Source organism: Grus americana, chromosome 22, assembly GCF_028858705.1.
Source record: "Grus americana isolate bGruAme1 chromosome 22, bGruAme1.mat, whole genome shotgun sequence".
NCBI classification, from domain to species: domain Eukaryota; kingdom Metazoa; phylum Chordata; class Aves; order Gruiformes; family Gruidae; genus Grus; species Grus americana.
Genome location: NC_072873.1, coordinates 6,625,193 through 6,642,812, shown reverse-complemented (window position 1 = coordinate 6,642,812; position 17,620 = coordinate 6,625,193). Strand labels below are relative to the sequence as shown.

The 17,620-nt window shown below is 54.6% G+C and overlaps 1 protein-coding gene and 1 gene segment (V, D, J or C); one reads left to right on the top strand and one right to left on the bottom strand.

Moving 5' to 3' along the window:
* Nucleotides 1–4,752: 4,752 nt before the first annotated feature.
* On the bottom strand, nt 4,753–8,488 carry LOC129195224 (feather keratin Cos2-3-like). The gene is made up of 4 exons (XM_054801060.1): nt 8,431–8,488; nt 6,816–6,880; nt 5,465–5,615; nt 4,753–5,087 (listed from the first exon to the last, which is right to left on the bottom strand). The coding sequence occupies exons 1-4, from the start codon at nt 8,486–8,488 to the stop codon at nt 4,753–4,755; spliced, it is 609 nt and encodes a 202-aa protein (XP_054657035.1).
* Nucleotides 8,489–12,859: 4,371 nt separating this feature from the next.
* On the top strand, nt 12,860–17,254 carry LOC129195223 (T cell receptor alpha variable 4-like). The segment is given in 3 exon segments: nt 12,860–12,911; nt 13,280–13,563; nt 17,069–17,254. Coding segments are annotated over 3 exon segments (522 nt in total).
* The last annotated feature ends 366 nt before the right edge of the window (nt 17,255–17,620 follow it).

Sequence of the window (17,620 nt, the reverse complement as noted above, 5' to 3'; positions counted from 1 at the left end):
CCAAACCAGTCCCCTCAGGTGCTGCTGTGGTGAGCAAGTACAAAGCTTGCGTGGATTCAGGGAGGTTCTCCTCTGTGCAGTCTGCAGAGGACTCCCAGGTGCTTCTGTGTGTGCAGGATGCAGAGCTCCATGACAGCACTTTCTCTCTGGATTCTGAGCCTACACCCGTGCCCTCAGTGTGCAGTACTGTGCAAAAAGGGGAGGGTGTACCCTGGGGAGCAATTCTTTCCCCACCTCTCCTTGCATGGAGGTCTAAGCTCATCCTGCCCAGCACCCACACACTGGTGCTGTGGTGAGGCTGGGTCTCTGCCTCCCCAGCCTGTGCAGCAGGGAGAAAATCCGAGCATATTTCAATGAATCGCAGAATTGCTTATGCTGGGAGGCACCTTTTGAGACCATGCAGCCCCTGTTCAAGCCAGGTCACGTAGAGCAGGGTGCCCAGGACCATGTTCGGTCAGGTTTGTAAACTGGTGCCCACTGCCTCTTCTCCTGTCAGTTGGCACTACTGAGAAGACTCTCCTCTTCATTCCCTCCCATCACATATTTACACACATTGCCAAGATCCCCCACGAGCTTTCTCTTCCCCATGCTGAACACTGCCAGATCTCTCAGACTTTCTTCACCGGAATGACGCTTCAGTCCCTGCACCATTTTCCTGGGCTCACTCTGACATCTTTTTTGTACTTGGGAGCCCAGAACTGGCACTCCAGAGGTGGCCTGACAAGCGCGAAGTAGAGAGGAAGCGTCAGGTCCCTTGTCCTGCTGGCCACGCTCTTCCTACTGCAGCCCAGGATGCTGTTGGCCTTCCTTTCCCCCAGGGTGCATTGCCACGGCAGGCTCAGAAACAACACTGATCTGCTGAAACTGAGCAGGACACAGCAGTGAGTATTCAGGAGAAATACCCCAGCTGCTTGTCCAGCTCTAACTCTTCCCTCAGTGTCCACCAATGACAACTGCTGGAGAAGGGGGCTCTTGGTAGGAGACATGACTGCTCCTGTGGCCTTCCCTCCTAGCCAAAGAAATCCAAGGAAGAAAAACGTCCTCCTAGCTGGGCATCTGGGGATCAGTGAAAGCCTCACCTTGTGAGCAAGACCCATCTGTCAGGCACTGGACAAGATTCCCTGTTCAACTGCTTGAGCTGTCCCCCTGCTTCTCATGTTTCTCCTCCAGCTCTGGGGACTCACCAGTACTTGGCTGGGGGGAGTCCCTGTGTCCCTGAGTCCCTCTGGATTCTCTGCCCAACACAAAAATGCTAGTGGATGCATTTCTGGGATGTGCATTACTGGGATCTAGTTTGTCCCTCTTTGCACACCTGTCTTGTTGCGCTAATTCTGTTTTGGAAAGCAAAGAGCTGGCCCTGGAAGGGGGAAAGCTCTGGGGGAAGCTGACAAAAGCAGCCATGGTGGCAGGCCGGTATAGTCTAGTGCCTGCAGTGATGTCCCCTCAGTAGGCCATGTCAGTGGCTGTTGGCAGTGAGGCCTTCCGAGATGGCAAAGGAAGTTTAGGTTTTGTGGAAGAGATGGAATGGGGAGTATATCCAAAGGAGACATGGGTCAGAGGGAAAGAGAAGGAGGCAAAGAGAGTGAGTCACCTAGAGAAAAGTGTCTCTGTGAGGTACTGGAAGGTGGATGAGAAGCCCCATTCCCACCTGGATGAGGTAAGAAAGTGATGATTTGGATCCCACCTGGAGGTGGAATTCAGGTCTGTCCTCATGCTGGGCTGTACAGAAAGACCCACAAGAGAGGATTCCGGGTCTTGTAGGAAACGCAGTATATCTGGGGAGAAAACAATACAGATTTTGGAATATGGCAGTGCAAACTAACTTCTTCCAGAGTGGTATTTCAAGTGACCTGAGTGTGTTACTACACCCACCTTACATCTCGAACCGTTTGCTCATTCGTCCAATTTTTCCCTTTTCCTTCATGTTTGCAACCTCTCAGGCATCCTGAAAAGTGACTGCCATGGATTAGCATTGCTGCAGGTGTTGCAGGGAGACACTTGAAAGGTTGAACTCAAGATGGGGTTTCGTCCCGGAGCCTACCTTCAAAAGATCCAGCTTTCTCTGGGAACAGGAGCCTTTCAGCATCTTGAGGAACTCACACACCTGAGGAACTTCAGCAGAGGTCACTGTAAAGGTGTGTGGAAGGTGAAAAGAGGTGGTTCACTAAGTCTGTTAGATGTAGTCCCTTTTCCATTCAAAGGAGCTGGGACCATGACTCCGGAAATAGCTGGGCACTGGTGGTCTGCGGGTGGTGAGCAATTGTGCTCTACATCACTTGTTTTCCCTAGTATTTACCATCATTATTGTTGTTGTTGTTATTTTCCTCCTTTTCTGGCCTATTAAACTGTCTTTATGTCAACCCATGAGTTTTACCTTTTTTTCCACTTCTCTTCCCCATCCCACTGGGTGGGGGAGTGAGCGAACAGCAAACAGCTGTGTGGTTGTTTTAGCTGCCTGGTGGGTTAAAACACAACAGCCATACATGTCTTATCCTTGCAAATGTGAACAACAGCTCTTTAATGTCCCTGCAAAGCCTGACCTTCCTTCCTGAGATCATACACTTTTGCCATGCCTTGCCTCCCCTCGCCTCACCTTTTCTTTCCTTCACCATGCCAGGGGTTGCCTTTACCTTAATACTAGAGGCAGACACTACCTCCTTCTCCACTGCACTGGGGCTTTGGGGCTCAACAAGCTGCCAGAGAAAATCCTCTCTATCTCCCTTTCACCTGCTCTGATGATGTGCAGCTGCTCACTTGCAGCTGCTTGCTCACTGGTGAATGCCAACCGCTTGCTCTCTGTTGGCCTGAGAATATTCTCTGGGGTTACAGTTCCTGCCAACCGCTGTAGCAGGACGTGCTCTGTAAATAGCCCATTATCAAATTTGTGGAGGACTCAAGTTTTGCTCATTACAAGGCTTTTGGTAAAGGAGGGATGGACAATGTGGAAAAAATATATCTGGTGCCTGCAAATTAGTTCAAGCAGCTACAAGTGCTGCTGTTACCCAGGGATGACATGAGGGCTGATACAGTCTACTCTTTGCATGCTGAAACGAGGGACATTCTCCAGAAACCAGGTTTGGTGGCCTATGAGAAACCTAAGGTCTCTACAACTGCTCTTCAAAAATACTTGGCACACGAGAGCAGAGCAATCAGAAAAGGGGGAAAATAACTCCTGTCTTTCCAGAAGAAAAGAAGACAGAGGTAGAAAAGCCCCTGGAGACTCCTGAGGACCCCAGTCTGGTTGTTCAGCCTGTGTGTGGGAGCAGCAATGCTGCACAAAGCACCGGGGCCACTTCAGCCCCAGGGCTCTGGGAATGCCGAAGGAGCTTGGTGCCTGGGGGAAGGCACTCCAACCTGTGCCCTGTGGTTGGGCTGGTGCGTGCCCTGGGCCATTCAGGGACAGCTCATGATTCATGCTGAGTGCAGAACCAAATCCTGCTGTGACTGCCAGGTCTCTGCAGAGCTGGGGGTATCTCCTCTCGCACAGCACCTTTCTGGACCAGAGTTGCGTTGTGGCACTTGTGGGGCCGTTGAGGTCCTGGGCCTCAGGAAAGCTGTGCTGGAGGAAGGCAAGGCAACAGAGAGCAGTGTTGCATGTCTGAGCAGCAGTCACTGTCCTGGGGCTGCCTTCACCCGAGAGGGTGTTGGGTTCAGAGGGATTCCAGTGCATGGCCTGCTGTTGCCGATATCAACACTAACTTGTGAACACCTCAGCCAAGAGGTTGGCAACAACTGGGCCATGCCAGATGCTGTGCTGAAGGGGGATAGGGCTGCATGGGGAAGCTGTCCCTGCTGCCCATGCCCAGGTGTGATGACAATGGCCCCAAGATCAGATGATGGAGGGGTGGGACAGGTAGACTGAGGACTGTGGGCCATCTGCATGGCTATTTTCCCATTCCCAATTCCAGCCATCCTTTAGCAACGTATTCTTCTGACTCTCCTTCTCCAGTACAGCTCCTCCCAAAGCAAGAGGAGCACTCTTCTCCATGACCTTGGGGGACCTCCCTGGCACAGCCCACATGCCCACAGGTCCTCTCTGGAGGACAGTAGTTGTCAGGATTCCTGTTCACATGACATGCTCCAGGGCCAAGGGGGTATTTCTGAGAGGAGACACAGCAAGGCAAGGGCTGATGGCCATTGGCTGTGGAGTAACTAGGGTTGTCTTCCTCAGCCTCACGAGGCAGAACCTGAAAGAAGACTTCCTGCAGTGTGTCCCACCCTCCAATGCCTGTATAGGAGTCATGATGGCTCCTCCTAATTGCCGCTCAAAGCAATGTCATTCTCTCTCGGCGGTCAGTATGCAGATGGAAAGACCACCGGAGGGACACAGACAAGGTTGCATCAATTTATTACTGAGTCTAAAGAGGGAAATGAGGTCAATCCAAGTGGAGGTCCCCAGTGCGGGGACAAGCAGGAGCAGCAAAGAATCTGTTTCTCTTTTCCTGTTGACAGAGTTCCCACAGGACCAACCTGTTGACCTGCCTGGCAAAGGAGACAGTCAAGAAGATTACTCCATGCTGTGAGGTAAGCACAAGACACCAAAGACAAGAGAGGAAAAGTGTGAGGGGAAGAGAGGAAAGGTAGGCATTGGCCGTAGTTTCAGAGAGCTCAGGCTGGCCCAGTCTTGCCCTTGCTGTGCAAGCCACAGATGGTTTAAGCTGCCCTTAAAACGATGCCACAAATTTTGATCCTCTGTCCAGCATCATGTTCAGAGTTCCTGGGGGTCCTTGTCCGAGGCCGTTGCCAGTATCTTTAGCAGGGGGGGCATCTGCAGCCACAGTAGCAGCTGGTGATACAGGAGAGGTCACAGCACCCAGAGGTGATGGGCACTCCATCACAGCTGAGGATGCTGCCAATGGCAGCGGAGGTGGACGAGCCCACAACGGTGTTCTGTGGGAAGGAGCTGAGGATGGGGCCGGGCAGGGTCACCACCACGGGGGAGGGCTGGATGACGACGTTGGAGTTCTGGCACTGCCTGACACAAGGCTCATTGCAGCTGTTGGCCAGCGGGGTCGGGCCACAGGGCTGGCAGGGCAGGCAGGGCTGGCACTGGTCGTAGCAGGACATGTCTTGGGGCAGAGGTTCACCTGGGAGAGAGAGTAGGGAGGAAGCAAAACATGGCGATGTGTGAGGAGCAGCCTGTCACCACACCATGAGGGAGCCAAAGAACATGCAGGGCCAGGAGGTGGAGGCTCAGCAGAGATGTATGAGAGCTTCTTGGCCTCGTCCTGCCAGGGCCCATAAAAGCCACAGAGCTCCTATGCAGCCACTGTTTAGCCCCTGATTCCAGAAGCCACCTCAGTACAGTCCCAGCTTCCCTCCATGCCTAACCTTCTCCCCACTTCCCTCTCTCGTGACAAGCAGCCCCAACATCTGGCACAGAACAAAGCTGGTGTCACCTGAGAAGCCCACTGAGATGAGACCTCCTTTTAGAGAAATCAGAGAAGGAGAAGGAGCTTCCGACTCACCTGGTTCCCAAGGAGAAGGAGGCAAGAGAAGTGGCTGAGGAAGTGAGGAGTTGGGCTGGCTTTTATCATGGACCTTTGCTGCCAGAGGCATCCCTTGTAGAGGTGATTATTTTCTGACAAGCTCATCTTGAATGCAAAACATCCCAGCTAATGCTGTGGGCTGTGTTCTGGCTTCCTGCACTGCTGTCTCTTCATGTCCTGCTTTATGCCAGGCACATTCCTCAGTGAAGGCATCTTCTGTGTGACAGGATGAGAGGCCCAAGCATTTCCCATGCAGAACACGTCAGTGTGGGCAGAGGACTCATCTCACATGCTGGAAGAGTCCAGAAAAGATCACTCAAGATGAAGTAAACAGCTGGCTCAGACAACACACACGCACAGACACACACACAGGCACACACACAAATCTAGCCCTCTAGACATGTAGAGTCAATTGGGAAGACTCAAGACACCCAAAGAGAGGCTGTCTGCACTGCCCAGGGCCACTGCACAGGTCGTGGACTTGACAGAGTCTTCTTCTGCATGTCCTGTGTCCAAGGGTTCAGTGTGGCTGAGGGAAGACTGGTCTGCACTCGGTGAGAGCCGGAGATGCAGCTGATGAGAGTGAGGTTCCCAGCATGACACTTTCACTGACACAGAAGGCCTCTCCCTGCTCTCTGTCTGTCCTAGAGTACCCTGGACATGGATATGGCCTTTAGCCATGGCATGGAGGTGGTGTAAGGGCTGGTAGGAGAGTTTGTGTGTTCACTTCTGATCATCGCATGATGAAGCAAGCCGTGCAGAGGTGACCAGGTAGGCAGGCCATGATACGAGCTCATGCTAGCTGGGGAGTTCAGAGGCCACAAATGATGAAATGCAGGATCAGTGTCTCCAGAAGGATGGTTTGTCCCATTTACCATGCACATCTGCTTTGGGATGGGCTAAGTCAAGTGTGGGAGCTGATGTCTCCTCACTGACTGTGTGGAGAGTCTACAGAGTCTGTTAGAGCAGGTCCAGAGGAGGGCCACAAAAACAATCAGAGGGATGGAACCCCTGCCCTATGAAGAAAGGCAGAGAGAGGTTCTCCTCAGATTTTACTGACACGGCTTCTCCGCAGGTCTACCACATCCCTGAGCCTCCCAGCAGACTCTCTGAGAATGAAGCAGCACCCACAGGAGAAGAAGAAAGACCTAGGGAGTTCCTACTGCCATTTGGACATGCACAAGTTCACTGGATGATGCATCGAAGGGGGTTCTGAGTGCTGACTGGACAGCCCCTGGAAAGCAGATGGAGCAAATACTCTCACACTCACAAAGTTTGTGTACGCACATGCTTGCATTACAATTGAAGAAACTCCTCCAGACTTACATGTTCCCATCTACCCTTAGTGATCTCCTTAAGGGAGATGTGGGGGTATGAAACCAGCCCTAGATCTGGAAAGGAAGTGGAGTTTCACTGGGGGATTTACACAGCTGCAGAACATTATGTGTCTAGGACAAGCCAGACTCCCCACAGCCTGCAAACACTGAGGCTAAGACTCCAGAAATGAGCGTGACTGGTCCCAGTAAGAAAGGCACTCAGACTCTTCAAAGCATTCCTTCAAATGCCATCTATTAGCGCTAAGAACAGAAAGAAAGAGAGGACAGTATAGGTAACCTTACCTCCCTTCAGATGCTTAGGACCCTGAGCTGCTCTATGTCAGCTGCTCTGACAGAATGAGAGAATCACAGAAGAGTTGAGGTTGGAAGGCACCTCTGGAGGTCATCTGGTCCCACGCCCCTGCTCAAGCAGGGCCACCTAGAGCCAGTTGTCCAGGACCGTATCTGGGTCAGTTTTGAATATCTCTAAAGAAGGAGACTTGGCAACCTCCCTGGGCAACCCGTGCCAGTGCTCAGTTACTTGCACAATACAATGTGTTGCCCCCTTGCCAGGGACAGGACACTGTGCAGATCCCATCCACAGAAGGGTTACCCCATTGTGGTCAGTTGTGCTTTTAGAGCATTTTCTCAATCGGAAACACCTCTAGTCATCCTTTCTACTGTCAAACACTACAACCTTGCCAGCTGTTTAGTACAGGTGAACAACTACCAGCAGCTTTCACATCCCTGTTTCTTAGGGTGTCAATTTAGCGGTCCAGCAGGGGAGTCAGAGTGGTGTAAATAACAGCTGCAGCTCTGCCTGTAGATGGTTTGAACCACCATAGAAAAAAGGACCTCTGGCAACAATACACTTAGACTGAACTGTAACACCCACATAGATCTTGTGCCCTTTTCTGCCTTTCCAAGATCAATTTTCTTGGACAGGCAAACCAGGGGTCATGCCAAGAGCCACGAGCAGCTGTCCCTTCTGTCACAAGACATGCCATCCCTCCCTCTTCCACCAGGATAATTGCTGATGGTATCATCCTGAAGAAGGACCTTCTGCTTATTACGAGGTCTACTGTGGGAGGGATAGGAAGTCCAGCTGTGCTGCTGGAGATGATGGGTATTGATAGCATGACTAGGGAAGAAGGATTTCCGACAGGGAAGTGAAATGGCTTTATAAAAGTTTGGCCTTCAGTTGTTTTGAGAGATGTTTCCTTAGGCATAAGTCCCTGGTGCAGGACAGTGGAAGGGGGTTTTCCGTTCTTCCACTTGTACACTCTTGTCAGGACATCTGGATTTTCATGCAAGCAATAGGATATGAGGCTGTAGTGGCTGCCAAGAGACATTTCCACCCATCAGAAGGGATGAGATTTGCAGGTATAAAATCTCTTTGCTCCCCCCAGAATGGCAGCCAGTTCCTGAGCAGAAATTCTCAGGTGGGGGGACCCATGAAGCAGTCAAGAGATGTGCCTTCCCCTTCAGCTCTCTTGGGAAGTGCACCCAATACCCTCATCCTTGCTGATCTTCATGTTCTCCTGCAAGCTCTGTGTCAGAGCAATTTGATCTCCCTCAGAAATACACCGTTTCTCTGTCCCCATTTCTGTGCTGACTGCCCTCACCTCCCACATGCTCAGCTCCAATTTCCAGCATCGACGCATTCAGCAGCATGGGCGACATTTCCCTGCTACTCCTGCCCATGCATGCTGGCCAGGTCCCCTAGATTGGATGGTGGAGTGGAGATGAAGGTGGAGTGGTGGCTATGGGCCATCCCAAAGGCTGTTCCCTGCTTTACCACTTGTGCCATTCTGCAAAGCAAACTATCTTCCAGAACCCCACACCCCCTGCCACCGCAGTGCAGTTCCAACCATAGCGAGATGAACGCCCTTCCTCAAGAGCTCATGGGGATGCTGACCCCTCAGGGCCTCCTGCCTTTCTGGGCTTTTGTGGGCAGAGAAACAGCAAAGTAAGGCCTGATGGTCACTGGCAGCAGAGCATCCAGGGATGTCTTCCTCAGCTCCATGTCACAGTGCCCAAAAGAGGAGCCACTGCCGGCTGTCCCAACATCCCATTCCTCTGTGAATGGAGAATGTGCCCTCACCCCCTTCATCCCCAGAGCAACACCCTTCTCCTTTGGCAGCATGGGGAGTGTCCACAGAGGGAAGGACTACGTGGAAGGCCAGGCTTGAATGCAGCAGAACTTTAATGAGTCAAAACAGGGAAACAAAGTCACTCCAAGTAAAGCAGAGCAGTGCAGGGACCCCTGGAGGCAGCCAAGAGTCTGTGGTCCTTGGCCATGGAGAAGTTCCTGCCTGCTGTCTTTCTGCCTGCCCCATAGCTACAGAGGAGACAGATGGTGCCCACCAGGCTGCTCTTGGTGAGACCTTGCTGCCAAGGGGAACCAAAGCAAACAAGGAAGAGGGAGAGAAAAGCAAAGCCATCCAGCTATAGTGAAATCAACATCCAAAATCTCAATCCTCTGCCCAGCACCATCTTCTGAGTTCCTCAGGGTCTCTCAGTGGGGTGTTTCTAGCATCTTTCTCAGAGGAGGCACCTCCTGCCACCATAGCAGCTGGAAATGCCAGAGAGGTCACAGCACCCAGAGGTGATGGGCACTCCATCACAGCTGAGGATGCTGCCAACAGCAGCAGAGGTGGACGAGCCCACAACGGTGTTCTGTGGGAAGGAGCTGAGGATGGGGCCGGGCAGGGTCACCACCACAGCAGGCGGCTCAATGACGACGGTGGAGTTCTGGCACTGCCTGACACAGGGCTCGTTGCAGCTGTTGGCCAGCGGGGTCGGGCCACATGGCCGGCATGGCAGGCACTGGTTGTAGCAGGACATGTCTCTAAGGGTGGAGGTGCACCTGGAAGAGAGGGCGGGGAGGAAGCAGAGCACAAGGGTGGGTGAGGAGCAGCCTGCTCTTTTCTGTGTCACAAAGGAGCCAAGGGCACTCCTGAGTGGGAAGCTGGAAGCTGGACCCACACGGTCTTCATTTCCCTACAAAGAGCAGCCTGGTCCAGGGAGTCTCTCTCCTAATTCGGAAACCAAAAGTCCTCTCAGCCCTGTCCCAGCATCTCTCTAAGCATACCTCCTCCCCACTTCTCTTTCCCGTAGTAACATGCTTCAAGCCCCAGCACAGGACTGAGCCAGTTTCAGCTGAGAGGTCCATCAAGGAAATCTCTCACTTTGGAAGAGGAGGAGAAGGGGCTCCAGACTCACCTGGTTCTCAAGGAGAAGGAGACAGGAGAAGAGGATGAGAGAGCAGGGGCTTGGGCTGGCTTTTATACCTGCCCTGTGTTGCTGCAGGACCAGAGGCACCCTTTGCAGAGGTAACAATTTTCTGACAAGCTCGTCTTGCTTGCAAAACATCACAGCTAATGATACGGGCTGTGCTTTCTTTTCCAACACTGCTGCCTTTTCATTTCCAAGTTTGTGCCATGCCCATTCCCTGATGAAGGCTTCTTCTGAGCGCTGGGGTGAAAGGCCCTAAAATTTCTAGGGCAGGAATGCAGCAGTATGGGCAGAAGACTCAGCCCAAGTGCTGGATGGGTCCAGAGCAGGCAAGTGACACACGCCTGAGTCCCTCTGTTGGGGCTGTTTGCAGTGTCGTTCTTAGGATGAAGCCCCAGCAATCCTCAGCTGGACAACCATGGGATCCCGTGCATGAGGACGTGCCACATCCATCTCTTTCCCTCCCTCCTCAGCTCACTCTGATGCTCACTTGCTGTTGCCTCCGGAAGTGTTTGGGTTGTGCTGCTAGTTTTTGACCCCATCCTGCCTAACACTCATCAGTCCCCAGGGGTCCTCAGCAGAGTCCATGGTTCGTTGCGTTCCTACATGTGTTCTTGTCTTGTGTGTCCTTGTATGCAGCCAGGTTTGTGTGGATGCATGTGGGAGCACAAATCTCTGCATGATTCCGTGCTGGTGTGAATAAGCATGGGGGGGGGGTGTCCTTGTGTGTCCCTCATCACAAGGGAATACGCTGCTCTTGGCAGGGACACTCTCCAGTGCTCTGTCCATCAGCGCCACAGAGCAGCAGATTCCCAACCTCAGAAGGAGCCAGAGTGCAGATTGAACGGCGATGGCACCAGCCTGCTAGAGATCTGTCCAGGGAAGAGGCCCTGAAATGCCGCCCCTGCCTCTTGAGACCACTTTTCCCAGCCTCTCCAAAGCTCACACTCCACTGCTGCTGATTCCAGGCCCCAACAAGGATGGTTTCACTCCAGCTTGAATCCTTAGTCTACATTCAGTGCTCTCCCTAGCAATAAAGAGTTCCAAAGGATGGGGTTTGCTTTATGCGCAAGTAGAAAGGCTGACGAATGCTGCTGACCATGTGCTGGCCATCCCTGAGTGGATCTGCATCCACTGCAGTCTTGGTGGTGCCTGGGGTGGGACACAGGTCCTCTCTCATGTCCATGTCAATGTCAAATTGAACAGGCTGCCTGGAGAGATTGTGGATGCCCCATCCCTGGAAGTGTTCAAGGCCAGGTTGGATGGGGCTTTGGGCAACCTGGTCTCGTGGAGGGTGTCCCTGCCCATGGCAGGGGGTTGGAACTGGATGAGTTTTACAGTGCCTTCCATCCCAAACCATTCTATGAGTCTACAGTCTTCCTTGACATGGGGTTCATCTCTATGACCCATTTCAGTATCCATCCTCACCTCCTGTTGGTGTGTCATCTCATCTGTCCTGACTCTGCCTTAGGCAAGTGTCACACCTTCTCCATCTGCACTGCCTACCTCAATGTAATGGCCCCCAATTCTGTGCCCGTGGCCTCAAGTACCTGAGGACAGGATCCCAGAACCCTGCACACAGCATGGCTGCTGACTTCTTGCACCACAAGGATGCCCCTGTTGAATCCCCTCATGTTCAGCCTGAGGAATCAGGAGATGAAAGCTGACCTCACCAGGTGGTCTTGCAGGATGGGGCTGGGCTAGAGTCAGTAGGAATTCTCCCTCTACATGAGACACCTGTGGACTGAGGAAGAGGAGGGAGGATCATGGAGTTGTGAGTCATGATGCCAGCTGGGGAGAGAAGCTGCCTGAGAAAGTGCTGGAAAGGAGGGCTGGGTTTGTTCTTGTGTTTGAGAGGCAGGAAGGCTCCAGCTGGCTCCAGAAAGGTGCTCTTTCTCTCCCAGCAGCACTGATTTGTCCTCTCAGAGGTTCAGCTCCTCCCCCTGTACTTGTCCCACCTCCCCTGCTCCCACCACCTCCTCCTCTGCTCGCCCTCCTTGCCCTGAGAACTGCCCTTCAGCACTTGCTTCCTCCTGCATTCGTGCCTGACAGTCCACACCTGCATGGCATCCCCTGGAGACTTGACCTGAGAGCTTGCTTTTCCTTTCATCTTGATGGATGCGAGCACCCAGCAGAACCCCGTGCCCTTTCCTTCCAGGTGTCGTTTCAAATGCCCAGTTTCCCAATGAGACACTTGGAGGAAATAAGAGTGCTGTAAAACCAGCAGGTACTTCACTTCCAAAACGTCCTGCCACGCCCTGTTGCTGTGCGGTTCCCGCTGGCCAGCAACACCTTCCCCGTGGCCGAGGTGCCCGTGCCGGGGACAGCCTCTGCCCGCACTCCCGCACACCCAGTGTCGCTGCGGGCAGCTCCGCTGCGGCCGCTCTGTCCCGCGGCGCCGCCTTCCTGCTGGCTCCGTGCTGCCAGCGGCTGCTCGCGGGGCCGCTGCCGACCGTTCACGGGCCACTCGGCCGGCGACAGCGGCTGCAAGGGCGGCAGGAGCAGCCGGAGGGGCCCCGGGGCGGGGTTTTGGGGTGTCTTGTCCCCGGGCAGCAGCACCTCCCGACCCGTTGCCGGGTTCCATGAGCTACGGCAGCGCCGGATGTCCCCGCGACGGCGGCTCGTCCCGCTTCGGTCTGCGGCGGGTGGTGCGGGAGGACCAGAGCTCGGCAGCGCCGCGTTCCCCGGCCCCGGCAGGGCTCAGCCCCGGGGCGGAGCTGGGAGGGGAACAGGGGGAAGGGGAGAGGAGGCGGGGTGGGCGGAGCAGAGAGCCGGGGCTGGCGGGGGGCAGCGAGGCGCGGGCGGCAGAGCGGCGGGATGCGGCGGTGCCGGGGCGCAGGGCTGGCGGGGCTGGCCGCGGTGCTCCTGGGTGCGTGGGGCTGGCGGTGGTGGCGGGGCGCTGGACCTGGGGCTGCTTGGGACCGGCGCTGGGCAAGAGGCTCGCCTCTGGCCCTCCTGCTTCTCTCTTTCTCCCTTGCTCTTCCCGTCTTCTCCTTCCTTTCTCCCCTCAATGACTCCCCCCTTCCAACTCTCATTCCTACACTCATCTCTCCACCAATTCTTAATGGGCACTTCCATTACTGCACATGTCGACAGCCTCTGGAAACCCTGCACCTCATCATCTCTGTATGGTCCTGGCTGCTTCTGCAGGATTTGTTCTGAAAAACAGCAGGTAGGGCTGGATAGAAACTAGTTTTTGATTTCCCCTTCCCTCCCTCTTTTTCTCCTTTCTGGCAGTGGCTGTGGGCAGAGCCCAGGTGCAGCAGGAGCCGTCGGCAGAGACCACCGAGGGCACCGCCATCAACATCACTTGCTCACACCCCAACATACAGACCGACGATTACATCCACTGGTACCGTCAGCTCCCGGGCCGAGGCCCCGCATTCCTCACGTTCGGTCATAAAGGGACCAAAGAGGTGCCGGACCCGCCGGGGCGGCTGTGGGTGGCGGCAGACCGCCGGTCCAGCGCCCTGTGGCTCGCCCGGCCCCGGCGCGGGGACGCGGCGGTGTATTACTGCGCCGTGGGAGACACGGGGAGAGGAGCCGGGGCTGCGGCCGGGCACGAACCACGAAGCAGGAACGGTGGCGGGCGGGGCCGGGCGTGTGTGTCGGGGGCGGGGGGACAGCCCCGGCCGGGCCCGCCAGGGGGCGCTGCCGCTCCGCCCGCCGGGGCCGCCTCGCCCCGCCCGGCCCCGCCCGGCCACGGGCCCCGCGCCCCTTCCCCCGCCCGACCGGCACCGGCACCGGCAGCACCACCTCCTCCTTGCAGTCGGTGCCTGCGCTCGGCACCTCTTCTCCTTGATGGCTGCTGCGGAGCTGTGCTCCTGGAGGCAGCAAACAGCCACGCTTGCTCAGCGCTACACATGCAGACGGACACGGTCCCTGCAAGGCAGGGAGGGCAGTAGGGTGTGTCCCACGAGGCTCTCTTGCTTCCCCAGAAAGGGCTCAGAGCGTTCTGGGTAACGTGACATCCTCTGGCCTGTCCGTAAAGGCCTGCTGCCAGCGTTGTCTCAGAAATGCATCTCAGAGGGCACAGATTCCCATCCTGCCCGTGTCAGGCTGGTTCTTCTCTTGCCTCTGTCCTCCCCTTGCCAAGGCTGCTCAGCTGGTTTTGCCTTTTTTGAAGGCAAAGTGATAGCTGTACGTTCTTCACGTGAGGGCACGGCACAGGGATTTCATGGTGCCATGAGTAAACTGAATTCAAATGCTCCAGAAAGATGCTCGTTGGCCAGCGGACATCGGGCCACAGGGTCGGCATGGCAGTCACTGGTCATAGCAGGATACATCTCAGGTCCAGAAGTGCTCCTAGGAGACAGAGCAGAGGGGAAGCAGAGCACAGGTACATGTGAGGAGCAGCCTGCCATGAGCCAGTCACCCTTCCATGAGCCTTTCAAAGGCACCTGCTGAGCCATGAGATAGATACTGTGCAGTGAGGCAAAAGAGTTACCAGTGTTGCCAGGCCCAAGGAGGCTGCTGTGTATCTCTTAAAAGAATATCTCCTTCAGCCAAATCCCAAACACTCTCTGAATGAGACTTTCACCCCTCTACCCCCTCTCATGGCAAGCAGCACCATGACTCAGCATAGGATGGAGGAGTACACATCTGCATGAGCAGAAAAAGGACATGGGGAAAGGGCTTCAGACTCACCTGGTTCCCAAGGAGAAGGAGGCAAGAGAAGTGGGCGAGAGATCAAGGAGCTGGGCTGGCTATTATGGTGGCCCTGACCTGCCCCAGTGTGGTGGGCTGACCCTGGCTGGGGGCCAGGTGCCCACCAGAGCTGCTCTATCACTCCCCTCGTTCACTAGACAGGGGAGAAAAGGTATGATGAAAAGCTTATGGGTCGAGATAAGGACAGGGAGAGATCACTCACTAATTATCGTCACGAGTGAAACAGACTGAGCTTAGACAGGGAATTCATCTAATTTATTACTAAGCAAAACAGAGTAGAGGAATGAGAAATAAAATGGAATCTTAAAACACCTCCCCCCACCCCTCCCATCTTCCTGGGCTCAACTTCACTCCCGGCTTCCACCTCCTCCCCCCCTCAGCGGCACAGGGGGATGAGGAATGGGGGTTGCGGTCAGTTGATCACACATTGTTTCTGCCACTTCTTCATCCTCAGGGGGAGGACTCCTCTCATCGTTCCCCTGCTCCAGCATGGAGTCCCTCTCACGGGACGCAGTCCTTCACGAACTTCTCCAACATGAGTCCTTCCCACGGGCTACAGTCCTTCAAGAACTGCTCCAGCGTGGGTCTCTCCCATGGGGTGCAGACCTTCAGGAGCAGACTTCTCCAGTGTGGGTCCCCCACGGGGTCACAAGTCCTGCCAGCAAACTTACTCTGGCGTGGGATCCTCTCTCCACGGGTCCACAGGTCCTGCCAGGAGCCTGCTCCAGCATGGGATTCCCATGGCCACAGCCTCCTTCAGGTGCCTCCACCTGCTCCAGCGTGGGGTCCTCCATGGGCTGCAGGTGGAATCTCTACACCCCCTCATCCTTCCTCCATGGGCTGCAGGGGGACAGCCTGCTTCACCATGGTCTTCACCACGGGCTGCAGGGGGATCTCTGCTCCGATGCCTGGAGCACCTCCTGCCCCTCCTTCTGCACTGACCTTGGTGTCTGCAGAGTTTCTCACATCTTCTCACTCCTATCTCCGGCTGCAAAAAGCTCTCTCTCTAACTTGTTTTTTTCCCTTCTTAAATATGTTATCACAGAGGCGCTGATTGGCTTGGCCTTGGCCAGCGGTGGGTCCATCTTGGAGCCAGCTGGCATTGGCTCTATCAGACACAGGGGAAGCTTCTAGCAGCTTCTCACAGAAGCCACCCCTGTAGCCCCCCCCACTACCAAAACCTTGCCACGCAAACCCAACACATCCAGGCCCAGAGGTAGCTTCTAAGGAAGTGGCAATTTTCTAAGGTGCTCATGATGAACGGAAAACATCCAAGGTAATAACTTGGGCTGGGTGGTTGTTTTCCTTGATGCCACCTTTTCATTGCCTGGCTCTTGCCATACCCATTCCCTCATGGAGGCTTCTTCTGAGTGCTGGGATTGAGAGGCCCCAGGATTTCCGGGGCAGGAATGTGTCAGTGCCAGCAGACGACTCAGCTCAGGTGCCGGAGGGGTGCAGTGCAGGCAAGTGATGTTGTCCTGGGGTATGCTGGTGGGGTTGCCTGTGGCTACATTGACAGGAAGGGGCCCAGCTGCTCCCAGCCCTGCAATCCTTGGCTGCTCACCCAAGGGCTTCCTTGTGTAAGGCTGTCCCGTGTCTTTCTCTTTCTCTCCCTCCCAACTCACTCCAATGGTCACTTGGAGGGAGTAGGTGGGCTGCACTGCTAGATTTCATAGAGTCTAAATATTTTACCCATGCAACTAAGCAGCCTTCCCCAAGATTTGGGTATCGAGGCCTGCAAAGTTTATGATGTCCCTCGTTTTTTCAATGCTGCTGAAAATCAAAGCTATGTGGGCCCTCTTCTACCACTGGGAAATTATGGGGTAGACAGCATGATGCTGGAAGAGAAAAATCAATTTTGGGCATGGCACATAGCCCTTCTTGATGCCTTTGACATCCGTTGCCAGATTCAGTTCCAATTGGGCTTTGGCTTTCCTAACCTCATCCCTACATGCTTGGACAGTGCCTCTGGATTCCTCCCAGCTTACCTGTCTTGGCTTCCCTCTCCTGTTTTCTTCCTTCTTCTGTTCTGGTTTGGCCAGGAGCTCCTTGTTCATCCCTGCAGGCCTCCTGGCATGCTTTCCTGACTTTCTGGTCTTTGGGAATGGACTGCTCTTGAGCTTGCAGGAGGTGTTCCTGGGATGCTCAGCAGCTTTCTTGGGCCCTTCTAGCCTCTAGGGCCTTACTCCACAGGACTTTCCCAAGCAGACCTTTAAAGACACCAAAGCCTGCTGCCCCAAAGGCCTGGATTGTGAGCTTGCTATTTACCCTCCTCCCTCCCCTCAGGATCCTGACCACCTCCACCATTTCATTGTCACTGCAGCCCAGGCTGCCTTTGATCTTCACATCCCCAACGAGCTCTTCCTTGTTGGTACATATGAGGTCCAGCAGAACACCTGTCCTTGTTGGATCTTCTCTCACTTGGGTGATGAAGTTGTCGTCCATGCACTCCAGAAAACTCCTGGCTTCCTTATGTCCTGCTGTGTTGTCCCTCTAGCAGATATTGTGGTGGCTGAAGTTCCCCATGAGGAGCAGGGCCTGTGAATGTGAGGCTGCTCCTGTCTGTCTGTAGAAGGCCTCATCCACTGGCTCTTCCTGGTCAGGTGGCCTGTAGCGGATACACACTACAATGTCACTCTTACCTGTGCTCTCTTTAATGCTCACCAATATGCTCTCAGCTGCTGCATCACCTATCCCCAGGCAGAGCTCCATGCACTCCAACTGCTCTCTCACAGAAAGGGCAAGCCCCCTTCCTTGTCTTCCCAGCCTGTTCTTCTGAAGCAGCCTCTGTCCCTCCATTGCAACATGCCAGTCATGGGAGACATCCCACCCCGGTTCCGTGACCCCAGTGTGATTGTGTCCCTGCAGCTGCACACAGATCTCTAACTTCTTGTGTTTACTCTCCATACC